The 14,184-nt window shown below is 35.9% G+C and overlaps 1 protein-coding gene and 1 long non-coding RNA gene across 2 annotated transcripts; one reads left to right on the top strand and one right to left on the bottom strand.

Moving 5' to 3' along the window:
• Nucleotides 1–6: 6 nt before the first annotated feature.
• Nucleotides 7–1,564, bottom strand: LOC118337562. The gene is made up of 3 exons (XR_004797156.1): nt 1,412–1,564; nt 604–676; nt 7–219 (listed from the first exon to the last, which is right to left on the bottom strand). It is a non-coding gene; the product is annotated as an uncharacterized LOC118337562 (long non-coding RNA).
• si:dkey-177p2.18 (phospholipase B1, membrane-associated) lies at nt 1,255–12,476 on the top strand. The gene is made up of 17 exons (XM_035674662.1): nt 1,255–1,422; nt 2,870–3,010; nt 3,341–3,378; nt 4,416–4,506; nt 5,640–5,698; nt 5,904–5,971; nt 6,253–6,296; nt 6,773–6,893; nt 7,172–7,223; nt 7,308–7,388; nt 8,312–8,377; nt 9,286–9,377; nt 9,946–10,027; nt 10,882–10,983; nt 11,085–11,180; nt 11,512–11,583; nt 11,675–12,476. The coding sequence occupies exons 4-17, from the start codon at nt 4,476–4,478 to the stop codon at nt 11,783–11,785; spliced, it is 1,077 nt and encodes a 358-aa protein (XP_035530555.1). The 5' UTR covers nt 1,255–1,422; nt 2,870–3,010; nt 3,341–3,378; nt 4,416–4,475; the 3' UTR covers nt 11,786–12,476.
• Nucleotides 12,477–14,184: the final 1,708 nt, after the last annotated feature.

The raw sequence follows: 14,184 nt of genomic DNA, 5'->3' as shown, positions 1-14,184 counted from the left end.
TCTCAACACTGGCCTTCCTTTAGGACTACAGCAGGAAACACATTGTATCACCTGCAGGGTGTTGAATTATTTAATTAATGCCTCATTTCAAAGTAGCAATGTAATACACAGACAGCCTCAGAGAGCTGAAAGACCTGGAGGAAATCCATCCGTTCAGGTTTCAGTGGAGTGTTTTATGTCCCACGATGGTCTCAATGCAGCGTCAAAGACTTTTCCAGCCTGATAATAATGTACAGTTAACTGTGAGGGAAAGTAATGCGTACTTTGAGTAGTACAGATGGAATAAAAATGGTTAAATGTAGGATTTGATATTTGAAAATGTTCAGTTCCATTGCTAATAACATACTGGAGTTTACGGACCGGAAACACTAAAAACAGCTAAACTTTCAGTAAAAATAAAGAAATACATGTAGTTTGTAGACTACAACTCCCAGCATGCTTAGGAGCCCTTATGTAGGAGCTGGAGGAAAAAAAGAGGAGAGGATGGATGAAAAGTTGAATCAACAGCAGCTACGCCTCCAGAGTGCTGAGCAGTTACTTTTGTGCATCACTTCTCCCAGCACTTTAACACACACACACACCTCTGCGGCGTTAAAAGGATACAGATGATCACAGGAACCGCCATCGCAATCCTCCCCACCTCTGTGTCCTTCTGCATGATCTTTTTGATGCGACTCTGGAGGTAAAGCACACATATTTCACCACTTTCAGAGACATCCTGCAGAAAGGATTACCTGCTGCATTCAGGTGCTCCTCGTAAACCACTGCTTCCTACAGCTGAGGCCATGAAAGCTACATGTAAAGTGTTCAGAGCTAACATTTATAGATGATAATAAATACACCTTTGAGATGAGATGAAGTTTTAATGACGGCTGTTTTATTAGATGGTTTTTTGTCACATTTGGTAGCAGGCCACACGAATGACTGTATCTGTTTGTTTACATGAGGTAAATATATCAAAGAAGATTCAAAATGCCAAAGAAGAACAGAATTAAAATAGAAAGCACAGGAGCACAGACCATAATACAACAGAAATAAGTTATTCAGAATCAAAAGTCTCACATCTGAATCTGCTTTTTATGCTACTAATTTATATAATTTTGCTCCTATTTCTACTATCATCTGAATGTTAGTATGTACAGCTTCATATTTAGAGGTTGTTAACTGAGTTCATGTGTTATCCGCACTATAAATATTACTACTATACTATATTTAACCCGGGTTTATTAGAAAACTACGGCTGACAGTCGCAATGTTTGTTTACCACTTTCCCAGGACGACGACAGCCCAGATTCCCGACGGACCCTGAACGCAGCAAGTGCTCCATGCTATGCGGACGCGGCTAGCTGTTAGCTCGTTTTTATTTCCACTTTTAACATCTTTAAAGCTTCACAATAAAGTTTGTACTCACGGGAGAGAAACGTAAGTTATATCTACTCTTGTATCCGGGCATTTTACTCGCTTTAATCCGCGCGGTTCGGTCACATTGTGCATGTTTCTACCGCGAACCGCCGCCGGGTCCATTTGTTTACCTTCACACACACATACACACACATACACACACCTGAGGTCAACCCCACGTGACCCCAATAATGACGTCATGACCCCCCCCCTCAAGAGTTAATAAAAAGTTATAGATCATTTTAAATAAAAGATATATTTTAAAAAGAAAGGAGTTTGCTGTTTGACTCCTGTTTGAAATATAATGAGACTAACTCACTCAAATGAGTCATTTGGATCAGAGACGACAAAGTGAAATATTTTATAGATATTTCATTCAATGCGTAATAATAGCAGTACAGAACAATTCATAAACTGTAGCCTACAATGAACCTAAATAATTAACACAATAACTGCAGCAAGTTTGTCTAAAACAAACGATTTGAATGAACTGAAGCTGATTATTTCCTCTGATTACATAAGAAATTAGTTATCTTAATATATTTAGGGGACTTTTTATAAAATGTTCTGTCTGTATCATGTTTTTTTAAACAATCATACTTAATAGGCTTGTTTTTATTGACAAATTCAGTGCTTGAAGTGCTGAGATTTCGGCCTGCTGTGTATATTTTTAGTTTTCTTACACTGTTTAAAATCAAGAAGGCCTCTCGAGCCCCCCTGTGAAACTCTGGCGATCCCTAGTAGGGGTCCTGACCCCCAGGTTGGGAACCACTGATTCAGATGTCTAAAAACACCGACACAGGATACAACACATGATATCGGCTTTAAGAAATGTGCACTACAAGTGAATTCCTCCAGGAGATTTTGTTCTACACTGAGAGAAATTGGAGGAAATGGACACAAGGCCTCTACCTCATTATATCGACAACAACATTTGACAGCTGTGTATATGGATGGTTTCTTACCTTTCTTTCACCTACTTTCTCCAGCTCTAAAACGAAGCATAAAAACATAAATAGTAGTCATGTCAGAAAACTGCAGACACAGTAAAAACATGTTATTGGTGGAATACAGATAGTTTGGGAGGACTTTATTTATCAGGAAGAGGCACAGATTGACGTCTGTGTGTTGTAAAATGTCAAGAAAGCAGAATAAACAACATTAAAGTGCATATAATAAAATACAGTATTGAAAAGAAGGGTTACTATAGATCAGAGACATACAAGCACCTATGACACTTAATATTAAACATTAAAAAGGATTTAAAACATATAGAATTAAAGCTAATACAAGCGATGCATACTGTTTTCTTAGGAGGTGCTATGTAATGTCATTTCTAATTAAAAACTAGTTATATTAATAAGTTTTACAATATCAGTTTACACTTGACTTGATTTAGACTTTAAGCAAAGCTAATTTGGTTACAGTCCTTGTTTATTATCTGATTGAATTTATCTTATTCCTCCAGGTATTTACATCCTGTTGAAAGTCATCTGATGTACTGGATTATTGTTGAAGAGTTGAAGACCATTGCAATTACTGTTATCTACAGTATATTACTGCCCAGAGAGCTGTGGTTGCACGAATGACTGCAAAGGTCAAAGATAAGGTTAATTCTTGTTCATTACAAAGGTTATTTAACCTGATTGTAGCTCCGAACCTGCACAACAACTCTTTATTTTTTTTTCTTTATTTGTTTTTCTTTTTGGAAGGACAGTATGTTGCTCTGTGCGCTGTTGGTAGTCTGTATTTTTACCACATTTCATGTAGACGGTAAGAGTTAAAACATGTAAGGATGTGAGCAGGTTCATGTTTAACTATTTCTTTTACTTTAATTTGATGTTTTACTCGGCTCGTTTACAGCGTGGATCTGAATCTGAGTCTCCTGTATCTGGATCAAACTTTATCATTTATTTTATTTATATATTTTCTTCTGCAGGCTACACATTAAGGGAAGAAGATGAAAGAATCAACCAGGTATTGTCTCCATCTAAATCATTCAACACTGTATAACCTGCATGAGCTTACAGAACAAAACCAGCTGTTTCTGTCAATGTCTAGTTCCAGTCTATTTATATTATTACATTTGGATCACAGGAATATCTGGTTAAAGCTATTTGTAGTTTGATAGCAGAGGTTTTAACACTGAAGTTACTGTCAGTGACCCCGAATAAGTTAAATGACTAATAATGCAAAACTGACTGTGAAATAGTCTGAGAGTATGAAAATAGTGCAGCTAAGTGTGTGTGCATTTAGATTTTATTTAATATCAGACTCACTGAACTCAGTTACAGAGTCAGAAAATGATGCAGCTACCTTTTAGACACAATTTATCAAACAATATTGTATTTATGAATTTAATTGTTTGACTGCAGATTTTTAAAATTAATGAGACGTGTGCACAGTCTGTTGTTTCTAATTATTAACACTGAGCAGGTTGTGATAGCTCTTCTTTTGATAGCTGCCACACCTTAAAGAGGTTCATTTAAACCACTTTACACTTTTTTCCTCATTTTCTTATCTTGTGTGGCAGCAAGAGATTGATTTTGCATTAAGAGGCAGCAGTAACAATGAGTCACAGATGTAAGGACGATAATCACATAAGGGAAATAAAATATGAAAAGCCACAAAACCATAATAAATATGATTTTCAAATCATGAATAGCATTTCTAACACACTTACGTAGAAAGTTTTCATCCTAAAAACAACCTAAATTCTACTTTAAAACAACCAAAGGGCTTTCGAAAACCAAAAAATATGGACAAATCTGAAACAATAACTCCAAAAGACATCAAAGCATCAGCAGCCAGAGGAGAAAGAGTGGTTCAGTGTGGAGTTTGGGAACTGTTAGAGTCCAGTGTGTGAAATGAAAGCAGTGTCCAGTGGTCGTCTACATGCTGCAGTAAAAACTGTCCAGAGTTCATGTGTCGCTTCTGAAAAATGTTCCCTGCAGTCACTTTAAACATCACTCAGCACTTTATCAGTGGGATTTTGTCTGTGTGTTTTCCTGCAGGAGGTCTTTGGAACAGATTTTCTGCAGCGTCGTCTTCATCCTCCGTTCAGCTGCCCCGATATGAGTCCGTCTCCCACCGTCCCCTCCTCAGGTCGGTGTCACTTCACCAGCATCCAGTGGTGGAAAGCAGCTATTTTCTGCTGCTTTATACTTAACTCCACCACATTACAGTCACATTGTACTTTACTACATTTGTTTAAGAGCTATAGTTACTAGTTACTTTACAAATAAAGATTTTACGTACATAAAATATATGATCAGTTTATAAAATATGAATAAACTATAAAAAAGTATATGCAGTAGTTTAAAATTAGCTCCATCTTCACCAACAACAATATGAAAGTACTGCTCATATATTAATACATAAATAATGATCCAATAATATAACAATATAACATTGTAGACAGTAGACACTCTGCTTTATGAGTACTTTTACTTTTTCTACATTAAGTACATTTTGTTGCTAATATTTCTCTACATTTTTACTGCACTACTGTTATATTAATACATAAGTTAATGATTTAAATACTTCCAAATGTTTTCAATATCTAGCTGTGGAATGTAACTAAGTACAGTTTACATAGTACTTTACTTTACTTGGTTATTTCCATTTTATGATATTTTATACTTATAATCCTCTACATGTATTCACCAACATTAGTTACTTGTTACCTGTTGCTAATACAAAATATAAATCTACTAATACATTATGGTATATTAATATAGATTAAACTACCCGCCAGTATATAAAATAATCAAAAAAATTAGCTCCACATTTACCAGCTGCAACATTAAAATCCAATATAATCCAATAATATAATAAATCTGAAATGGTCCATTCTGCATAATGAAAACTTTAAGTATATATTTGATGCCATTACTTTTTTTTACTTTTACTTCTACTACTTACTTTTCTTCTTTTTACACAGCCAACATGTCTAAATATCTTTAATTTGAGAACAACACACCTCCACTGAAATAGCTTATAGATGCTGATTGATTATTTTTCTTCATATCTGACTTTTAAATCCTTGAACCTAAGAGTTTAATGTGTGAATGTTAGATCAACTGTTTGACATCAGTGAAATTCAGGTTACTGTTACCTGATATTAACTGATGTCTGAAGTATAGTGTGTCAGTCTTTTCACAGATAACTTGTGTCTGAGGTCAGTGATGTTGCTTTGTGTGTTGTCTTTGTTCTGACTGTTTCCTTGTTTGTTCTAGTTGAATATGTCAAAGCTGCAGACGTCAAAGTCATCGCCGCGCTGGGAGACTCTTTAACTGTGAGTAAAATGTTATTTCTACAGAAATACTGAGAAATAGAAACTGTATCTTCCATAAAACACTATTACAACTGATAGTGGAAACCATTACAGGCTCACAGAAACCAAACAATCTTATTATTAGTAGTAGTAGTAATGATGAAAACATGAATACAACAGTGTTTCTCTTCATTAAGAATATTTCCTGTCTGTGTTTTTATTGCAGACAGCTATTGGTGCCAACGGTTCTACCATTTTAGCGATTCCTTTCGAATTTCGCCAAGTTTCCTGGAGGTAAATCAGTTCTGCAGCCAAATTCCAGGCTCCATTTGAGATCATCTTAAATGTTTTACACAACCAATCAACTCTCCAACGCTCACTTAAATATCAACACCCTGTTAAATGTTATCACAAGATGATTCTGCTCAAAAAGCTGCTGATTGTAAGTTCACTGACCTTGTTTAACTTTATCTTATCTTACATTATAAGTGTTATCATTTTAATTTAATGACATTATTATTATGATTATCATTGATTATTAATTACTGTGTCCCTTTCCCTTTTTCTGTGATCAGCATCGGAGGATATGGAACTTATCAAAATGTCATAACACTGGCAAGTAAGTTAGTTTATATTAGGAGATTGTTTAAAGATAAAAATAATCTTATTTCAAGTTGTGAAGCCAAAAAATAGATTATCAAGACCTCAACTAGTTAGATAATGAGCTAATAAATGAATGAATGAATGAATTAATGAATGAAGCATTGTCCTACATTTTTCTGCAGCAATCTGTAATTCTGTGGCTGAAATTGAGATTATTTCTGACTCCAATAAATGAGTTTAAAACTAAGACCTGTTTATTTCAGCTTGTTAACAAGAAGGCCTGATAAAACTAAGTGAATAGTCTGTAGTTTATACACACAAATGTTCATATATTTTCTACTAAAGTCCTTAAAAAAACTTCACAAACATAAATCATAAGAATTTAAGATAAATTATTATTATTATCGAGCAGTAATTTATTGGCCCTGATATATATTATCACATATATTAGAGCTATGAGTTGACATTAGGTTTGATCATCTCGTTGTCCAGATATTTTTAAACTCTTCAATCCCAAACTGCTGGGTCCAGCACCCGTGATGACCTTACATGGCAGCGCGACGACCGTCAACGAGACCGGCTTCAACTTCGCCATCACGGGCCACAACACGCTGTAAGTCTCTTGCCCCAACTTGGCCTTTGTTTCTTCTTTAGTCTCTTCAAGTTTCAAATAATTGGGGGAATAATTGGAGATTTTTGCTGCTATAACAAAAATAACAGAGTGTAGCTTTAAGCTGTGCAGTAAATTTTCATCATGCAGCAAAATGTTTCCCCTGAAGTTCAAAGATCAACATAATTACGGCTGCAAATGATTTAATAATCATACAATAGTGTTTTATTGATGTCAGTGTGATGAGTCAGCACTGTGAGTGTTTGTCTGTTCTCTTACAGAAACGTGTCAGATCAGATACGAACCATGATAGACACGTTCAAGTCTTACCCAGTGAGTGTTATTAGATGACAAATAATCTTATTTCCCCTCTTCGTGTGACGTTCACCATCAAACTGAGCCAACCTTTTTTATTAGGGTCTGAACTTCCAAGAGGACTGGAAGGTGGTGACGATGCTGATCGGCATGAACGACATCTGTGATTACTGTAAAAACAAAGTAAGAGGCTCACTGGTAGAATGTAATTAATTACATTTACAGCACAAATTTTAAGTTTCTTGAGTCTTTTCTCCTCATGCCACTTTATACTTCTACTCCACTACATTTTAGAGTAGTGGTAGTACTTTCTACTTCTGTTTGTACACACAAAACATATGTATATGTACTATTTTCAGGATCTTCTACAAACAATAAATGGATTAATGGAGAAAACAACCAGCAGATGAATCCATAATGAAAATAATCATTAGTCAATAGTTCAATATGAGCTCCAGCTGCAACAGTAAAATCCTGCTTTTACATTAAAGCATGAGTCATAATAATTTAATGATATCATATATAAGTACTTTTAATACTTTAAGTACATTTTGTTGATTATAAATACTTTAACTTACGTTTCCCCTACAAGGAACCTTTATTTTGTGTTGATTCTGGCGACCCCTGTGGACAAAAGCGGTAGTGTTCCCACCCGGTGGCAGGCATTAAAAATAACTATACAGGAATAGCCAATCAGTATTTTTACAGTGTGCTGTTAGTACTTTTACAAGTTGGTTCATTCCTGTGTCCCTCCACTCTTGCTGTTGGGTGAGGTGACAGGTCTAGCATAGCTCACCTGTGTTCACACCCAGCGGTGATGTAGGGCGTGGTCTGAGGGGAAATTCTTAACCAGAGAGAGCAGAGAAACACTGCATTTCTGCTTGATGTGTAGTTACTCTTTACATTTTATTTTAAAAAAGTATTCAGTGTGGTTTTTTTTATCCATATCATTACATAATATTAAATGAAACTCATGGGAAACCATTATCTTCTAACTATGTGGTAGCAGTGTGAAGTATACTGGATATATCAAGCCTACAAATAGAGACAAAATGAACAAGTGTACAAAAATAATGTCAGAATTTAAATCTGATCCTCCCCCGCAGACGCTGTACTCCCCCGACAACTTCATTCATTACATGACAGAAGCTTTAGACCTGATGATGAACGAGGTAAGATTTTATATCTTAAAACAAGGTCAGACACTAAATTTAAAGAGCTGGATATTCTCATCACACACCAGGAAACAAAGTTATTGGATGAATGAGCGTTGACCTAAATCAAAAGGGTTTATTCTGTCTTAAGAGATTTCAGAATCAGCTCTACATTGTCAGACCTGACACCTAATTAGCTACAGCTTCACTTCATAAAACTTCAGTATGCTTCAACTGAAGGGCCTCCACCATAGATATAGAAATGTAGATACCTCATACATCAGCCCAGTCGCCATATTGGGGAGGTCAAGATCCGCTATAGTTAACAATACTGAGAGATGCAGACTTCTGGTACATTAACATGTAAGCGTGCCCTAGAGCAGTGGTTAATATTTTAACTGTTACCCTAATGAAAGAATGTATTTCTTTGGATTCCCGTGTTAACCTGATCATCTTCAGTATAAACAGTTATGGAACTAAATCTGGAGTCAGATGAGGGTCCCTGAGTCTGCATCTGATCAAATACGGGTCTGTGGTCTGATGTGTATCAGTTTGGAGGTCCTTGACACCAGAAAGGTTGAGAACCAGTGCCCCCAGAGGTTGGGGTTTCCTGTCATCTCTCTACCATCACACGACCAACAGGCCGACCTGGCGCTAACGTGGCTAAAAATAGAAAAACATAAAGGAGGGTTTCACTGACACAATTAAGAAACTATTCACTGATAAAAACTCCCGAATAAAAATCCTTCTGTTGAATGAACAGTTTCTTCATGCTCCCCCTTCTCTTTTGCTTTCCTAGGAACAGTTTCCCCTCCACTATCACACTGAAACTGTGAAGAATGAAAGAGGCCATGCAGACATTTAAAGCTCCACTCTTCACTCTGCAGAAATAATCTCAGTGCATGAATGTCCCCTTCTGGTTTCAGATCCCCAGGATGATCGTCAACGTGGTGCAGATTCTTCCTATGAAGCCTCTCAGAGAAGTTCAGAGGCCAACCGTCGGCTGTCAGCTTCAAAAGTCATCAAACTTTTATTTGTTTTTACCAGTAAACCTCCCACTCCTCTAAAGTCAAACTATATAATTACATTAAAAGATATCTGGTAGCAGTAGATGTCTAAACTACCTTTAAATAATACTTCTTTGTTTTCTTTCACTCAAGAATTAATTAGCAGAATAGGTTTAATATTGTCAGATTAGCTAGCTAGATTACCTTTTTCAGGAAGTTAATACATTTTATTAATATGTGTCACAGAGAAATTCAGCTATACAATCTGATTGGACAAAAAGTGAATAAAACTATTTGTTTTTATTTAAAGTTCCTATAATTATTATTAACAGTAAATTAAACTTATTTATTCACCTTGATTTGTTCAAAACTAACCTAAAAATACCAGGAAATCAACTCTTTAAAGAGAGAGTAACTAATTCTTAATGATATACTGTAGTATGTGAAGTGGTGAATGATGCAGTGCAGTGAGTAAACAGGAGGTTCATATTCCATCTGCCTATAATATGAGATAACTGATAACTGATAATCTGTTAATCTGATAACCTGATAATCCAATAGTGTCTAATCTGCTCACAGGAGTTTCTGCTCTTGCCTCGTTCAACCTGAAGAAAACTCCACTGAGCTGGAGGAGGTGGTCGAGATTAATTACGAGTTCCAGGTGAGTTCACAACACAGAGGACTGAACAAGATCATTATCATCAAGATCATCAAAAATCTCCAAACAGATTAAAATGCCTGAACAAAACGGATTTAAATCTTTTTTGTCCTGTTCTGTCGGTTTTATTCAAGTAAAACTCGTGATTTCATTGTTCTCATTTACATATTTACTGTTTCTGTTGTCAGAATGAATGTGAAACGGCACTTTGATCAGGAATCATAAATGTTACCTGTTAAATGAGCGAACAGTAATTTCTGTACTGATATTTTATAAATGAAAAGTCACCTGACAACACTTGTATTGTGTGATTTACTGACTTTCAAAATGAGCGACTGCAGAGAAAAGTAAAGAGGGACAGACGTTGTCCTCATAACTTTACTTCCAAACAGCCCCAACCATGATTGTGCAAATTTATGTCATAATTTTCCGTTCACATTCAAACTCAAAGCCGACCTTTTCAGAGAGAAAAACGCTGACAATATAGAGAAAAAAGTATGTTTAGCCGTCTTCATGTGGACGCTTAACCTTCAAAAGAGGTAATATATCATCAGGATAAATACTGAAAAAGTACAGGTAGTTTTTTTGCAGTTATGCTCTGCTAAAGCTTGTTAAATAAAGTGATATATTATTGCCTGGACATAAGTGTGAGACTCTGAGAACTGAAGCAGCTAAATGGAATTCATCCATTTTATTATTTACTCCTCCTACTGTATCAGGTCACAATGTCTGTTGTGAAAGAGGCTGGAAAGAGTTTAAAAAATCCGGAACTGTCATTATTATTCACTGTTCATAATGCTGACGTGAGGCAGTGAAAGTCTTGATGTGTTGTCTTTTCTAACTTCCCTTCTTTATAGAGAAGATTAGAGAAGCTTCTGCACAGCGACCGTTTCTTCAAAAAGGACTTTGCTGTTGTTCTGCAACCTTATTTAGAGAACGCAGGGCCACCAAGACTTCCTGTAAGTGTCACACACACACACACACACACACACACAGACAGTTTAACACTTTTATCATTATTTATTAGTAATTTATGTTCTCCCTCTTACTGTAACCTCAGAACGGGACGCTTGACTTGAGCTTCTTCACAGCAGATTGTTTCCACTTCACTGTTAAAGGTCACGAGGAGCTGGCAAAGGGACTGTGGAACAACATGGTGAAGTTTTATGGCTTTAAGTTGTACTGATTACGTTCAGATAGGCGTTAAAGATGATTTCAGTTGGTTAAAGGTTTGGTTTAGATAAGATTAGGGTCTAAGCCTACATATGGGGTCACAGCAGGCTGTTAAGACTAATATATTAATATTTGTATCAATAGATTAAAGAAAAAAGTCATTTAAAGATACCTAGCAAAATATAAATGTAATTAAATAATAATTTAATAATAATTTAATATCACTGAATTCAAACATCAGAAAAGGCTGAAAACTCAGATTGTTCATCTTCATAAAGTTTTATTTTGACACTGACGTTCAAATGTTTCCTCAGTTCCAGCCTGAGGGAGAGAAAGAGATGATAGAGACATTTTCAAAGCCAATAAAACTCATCTGCCCCACGAAGGTACCACACGACTGACACGCTGAGGAGTTGCCTGTTTGTGTATGTTGAAAATAAAGTTTCCCTTAACATATTTTTCTTTCCATTTCCCCAGGAGCATCCGTACATCTACACCAGACCTCGACTTAAATCGTCTTCACCGACGCTGAAACATTTCTCCATGAATGCGCTGATGTCTCTGCTTGCTGTGATTTATTATCTGTAGCTCATCGCCTGGATTTATTCCCACTGGAGCCACCAAACCTTCTCAGGAAGGTTTAACTTACTTTGTGTGAAAGACTTTCCACCATATGCAGACTGATTGATCAGCTGATGACGTAATCAATAAACAGACCAGTTTATATGACAGATAATCCACCATTACAGCATCATTTCAGTAAAACATAGAAGAAATGATCTCTTTTTACTAAATATTATGATCCTAAAATACTTTAATTCATTTGATTGCAGTGGCTTTTTAACTACTGTATGTCTTATTTTATAAAAATAAATCCCTCTACATTTAAGCTAAGTAACTGTATGAATATGCATTTTCTTGCAGTTGTATTTACTTATGTATTCTTTTACTTATATTTCTGTCAGATATTAAATGACAGCAGCCATAATAAACTAATATAATTGATCATTTAATACAAAGACAATCATAAGAGATGAAAAACAAGACCAACTAACAGGCAATATGTATGAAATTAAACCTTAAAACTGTCAAAAAGTCACACTAATATGACATCTGTTTATATATATAATTCATAATTTAAGTAATTCATATAGTAAAAATCCACTACCAGCAGACTGACTCATTATGTTGACAATGTACACTTCCACGCTGTATACATATACTCCTGTACCTAAATGTCAGTGTAAACTCAGTCCTGTACCACAGATACAAATAAACATTATGCAAAAGTCTATTTTGATCTTTTCTGACATTTCACCCTGAAACTGCTTCAGCTGGGAGTTTTTCTCTTCTGTCCCTCTTTGACAGAAAAAGGAACAATATATTACTTCACTGAATTATCACTGAAACTGAAACAAGTGATTGTAACTTGGTTTTATCCTTTAAGAGCTTATGTTACTAGTTTATTTTCCAATTATGATTTTACACACAAAAAATATGATTTGATATGAATTAGCTCCATCTTGACCAACGACAACTTTAAGTAAAGCTTCCAAATTTTACTTTTGATATTTAGTTGCTAACTGAAATGACCTTATACCTTTCATTGAGACACTTTAAGTATATTGATGCCAATATTTTTGTATTTTTTTTTTTACCAAAGTAAGATTTACAAGTTTCTTTACTACTTTTAAAAGATCTTCCACCCGTGCGTTGTCCAGTGGTGCCAAACCTGGGGGTCGGGAACCCCACTAAGGGTCGCCAAGGCTTCACGGGGGGGTCGCAAGGCCTTCTTCATTTAAAGGGTTTAAGAAGACATAAAAAATATACACAGTAGGCCGACATCTCAGCATTTCATTCATTTCTGTGTAGAAAAGTATATTGTGAAGTAAACTGTAATAATAATAACAATTTACTATAAGAAAAACATTGTCACTCAACGTTTACACACATAGACCTGAAATACAATCACACACACACACACACAGGGCTTATAAGCAAATGTGGAGAGATGGTGGTACCTTGCTCAAGGGCACCTCGGCAGTGCCCAGGAGGTGGAACCGGCACCTCTCCAGCTGCCACTTCACATTCCTGTGGTCTGAGCTGGACCTGAGCCTGTGATCCTCCGGTTGCCAGGTCAAGTCCCTACAGACCGAGCTACTGCCGCCCCAAACAGTACAACGGTACAACGGTACTCATAAAAGTATCAGGGAGAAGAAAACGCTGAAAAGAAACCTATTAAGAATGTATGACAGTTCAAAATAATAGAAAATACATAATTAAGACAAAGAATTGTATAAAAATCTGCTCAAAATTCATCCAAATCACTGGTTTCACACAAACCTCCTGCAGTTACTGAGTTCACTGTTTGGGTTCATTGCACAGTTTTGAATATAATATAGAATATCCATAAAATATGTCACTCATTCAGGAGGGCTCCATCCTATGCTGACAGTTGAAGAATGATTGACGGGTGAATGTCACGATATCATTGGTTGAAATCGGTTATTACGCGCCGACGTAGGCACGCGTCACATTTGCACATGCAGTTTAGTTTTTTAGTCACACGCTGCTCAAGATGTCTTACACACCATTTTACTGCATATTGCACAGGTTGTGTCCCAATAGGTCTTGATAATGTTGTCTGATTTGAATTTCTCCTACAGGGATCAATAAAGGAACATCTTATCTATTAAGAAAACAGTAAATAACTCGTAACTTGTTTTTATCCTGCAATTTGTTTTATTGTGTTTTATTTTGTGCCCATGTATCATGTTGTTGAGTATTTGGACAAGAGTGTTATTTTTAGGTTTATAGATGGAAAAAGAAAAAAGATCATTTAAGAGCTTTAGTTACTAGTTTCTTTTCAAATTATGATTTTACACACAAAAAGATATGATTTGATATGAATGAGCTCCATCTGGACCAACGACAACTTTAAGATAGACAACTCTCTCTCTCTCTCTCTCTCTGTCTCTATCTGTCCC

The sequence above is a fragment of the Morone saxatilis genome, unplaced genomic scaffold (genome assembly GCF_004916995.1).
Source record: "Morone saxatilis isolate NCDOM2014 unplaced genomic scaffold, NCSU_SB_2.0 Contig3, whole genome shotgun sequence".
Taxonomy (NCBI): domain Eukaryota; kingdom Metazoa; phylum Chordata; class Actinopteri; family Moronidae; genus Morone; species Morone saxatilis.
Note: the sequence above shows the minus strand (reverse complement) of the source record. Positions and strands in the feature narration are given on the sequence as shown.

What these genes read in the sequence shown, in the direction of transcription:
- si:dkey-177p2.18 (XM_035674662.1), top strand. Translation starts at nt 4,476, where the DNA reads ATGAGTCCGTCTCCCACCGTCCCCTCCTCAG. An exon ending in TCCCACCGTCCCCTCCTCAG is followed by an intron (nt 4,507 to 5,639) that starts GTCGGTGTCACT and finishes TGTTTGTTCTAG; the next exon opens with TTGAATATGTCAAAGCTGCA. An exon ending in AAATGTCATAACACTGGCAA is followed by an intron (nt 6,297 to 6,772) that starts GTAAGTTAGTTT and finishes CTCGTTGTCCAG; the next exon opens with ATATTTTTAAACTCTTCAAT.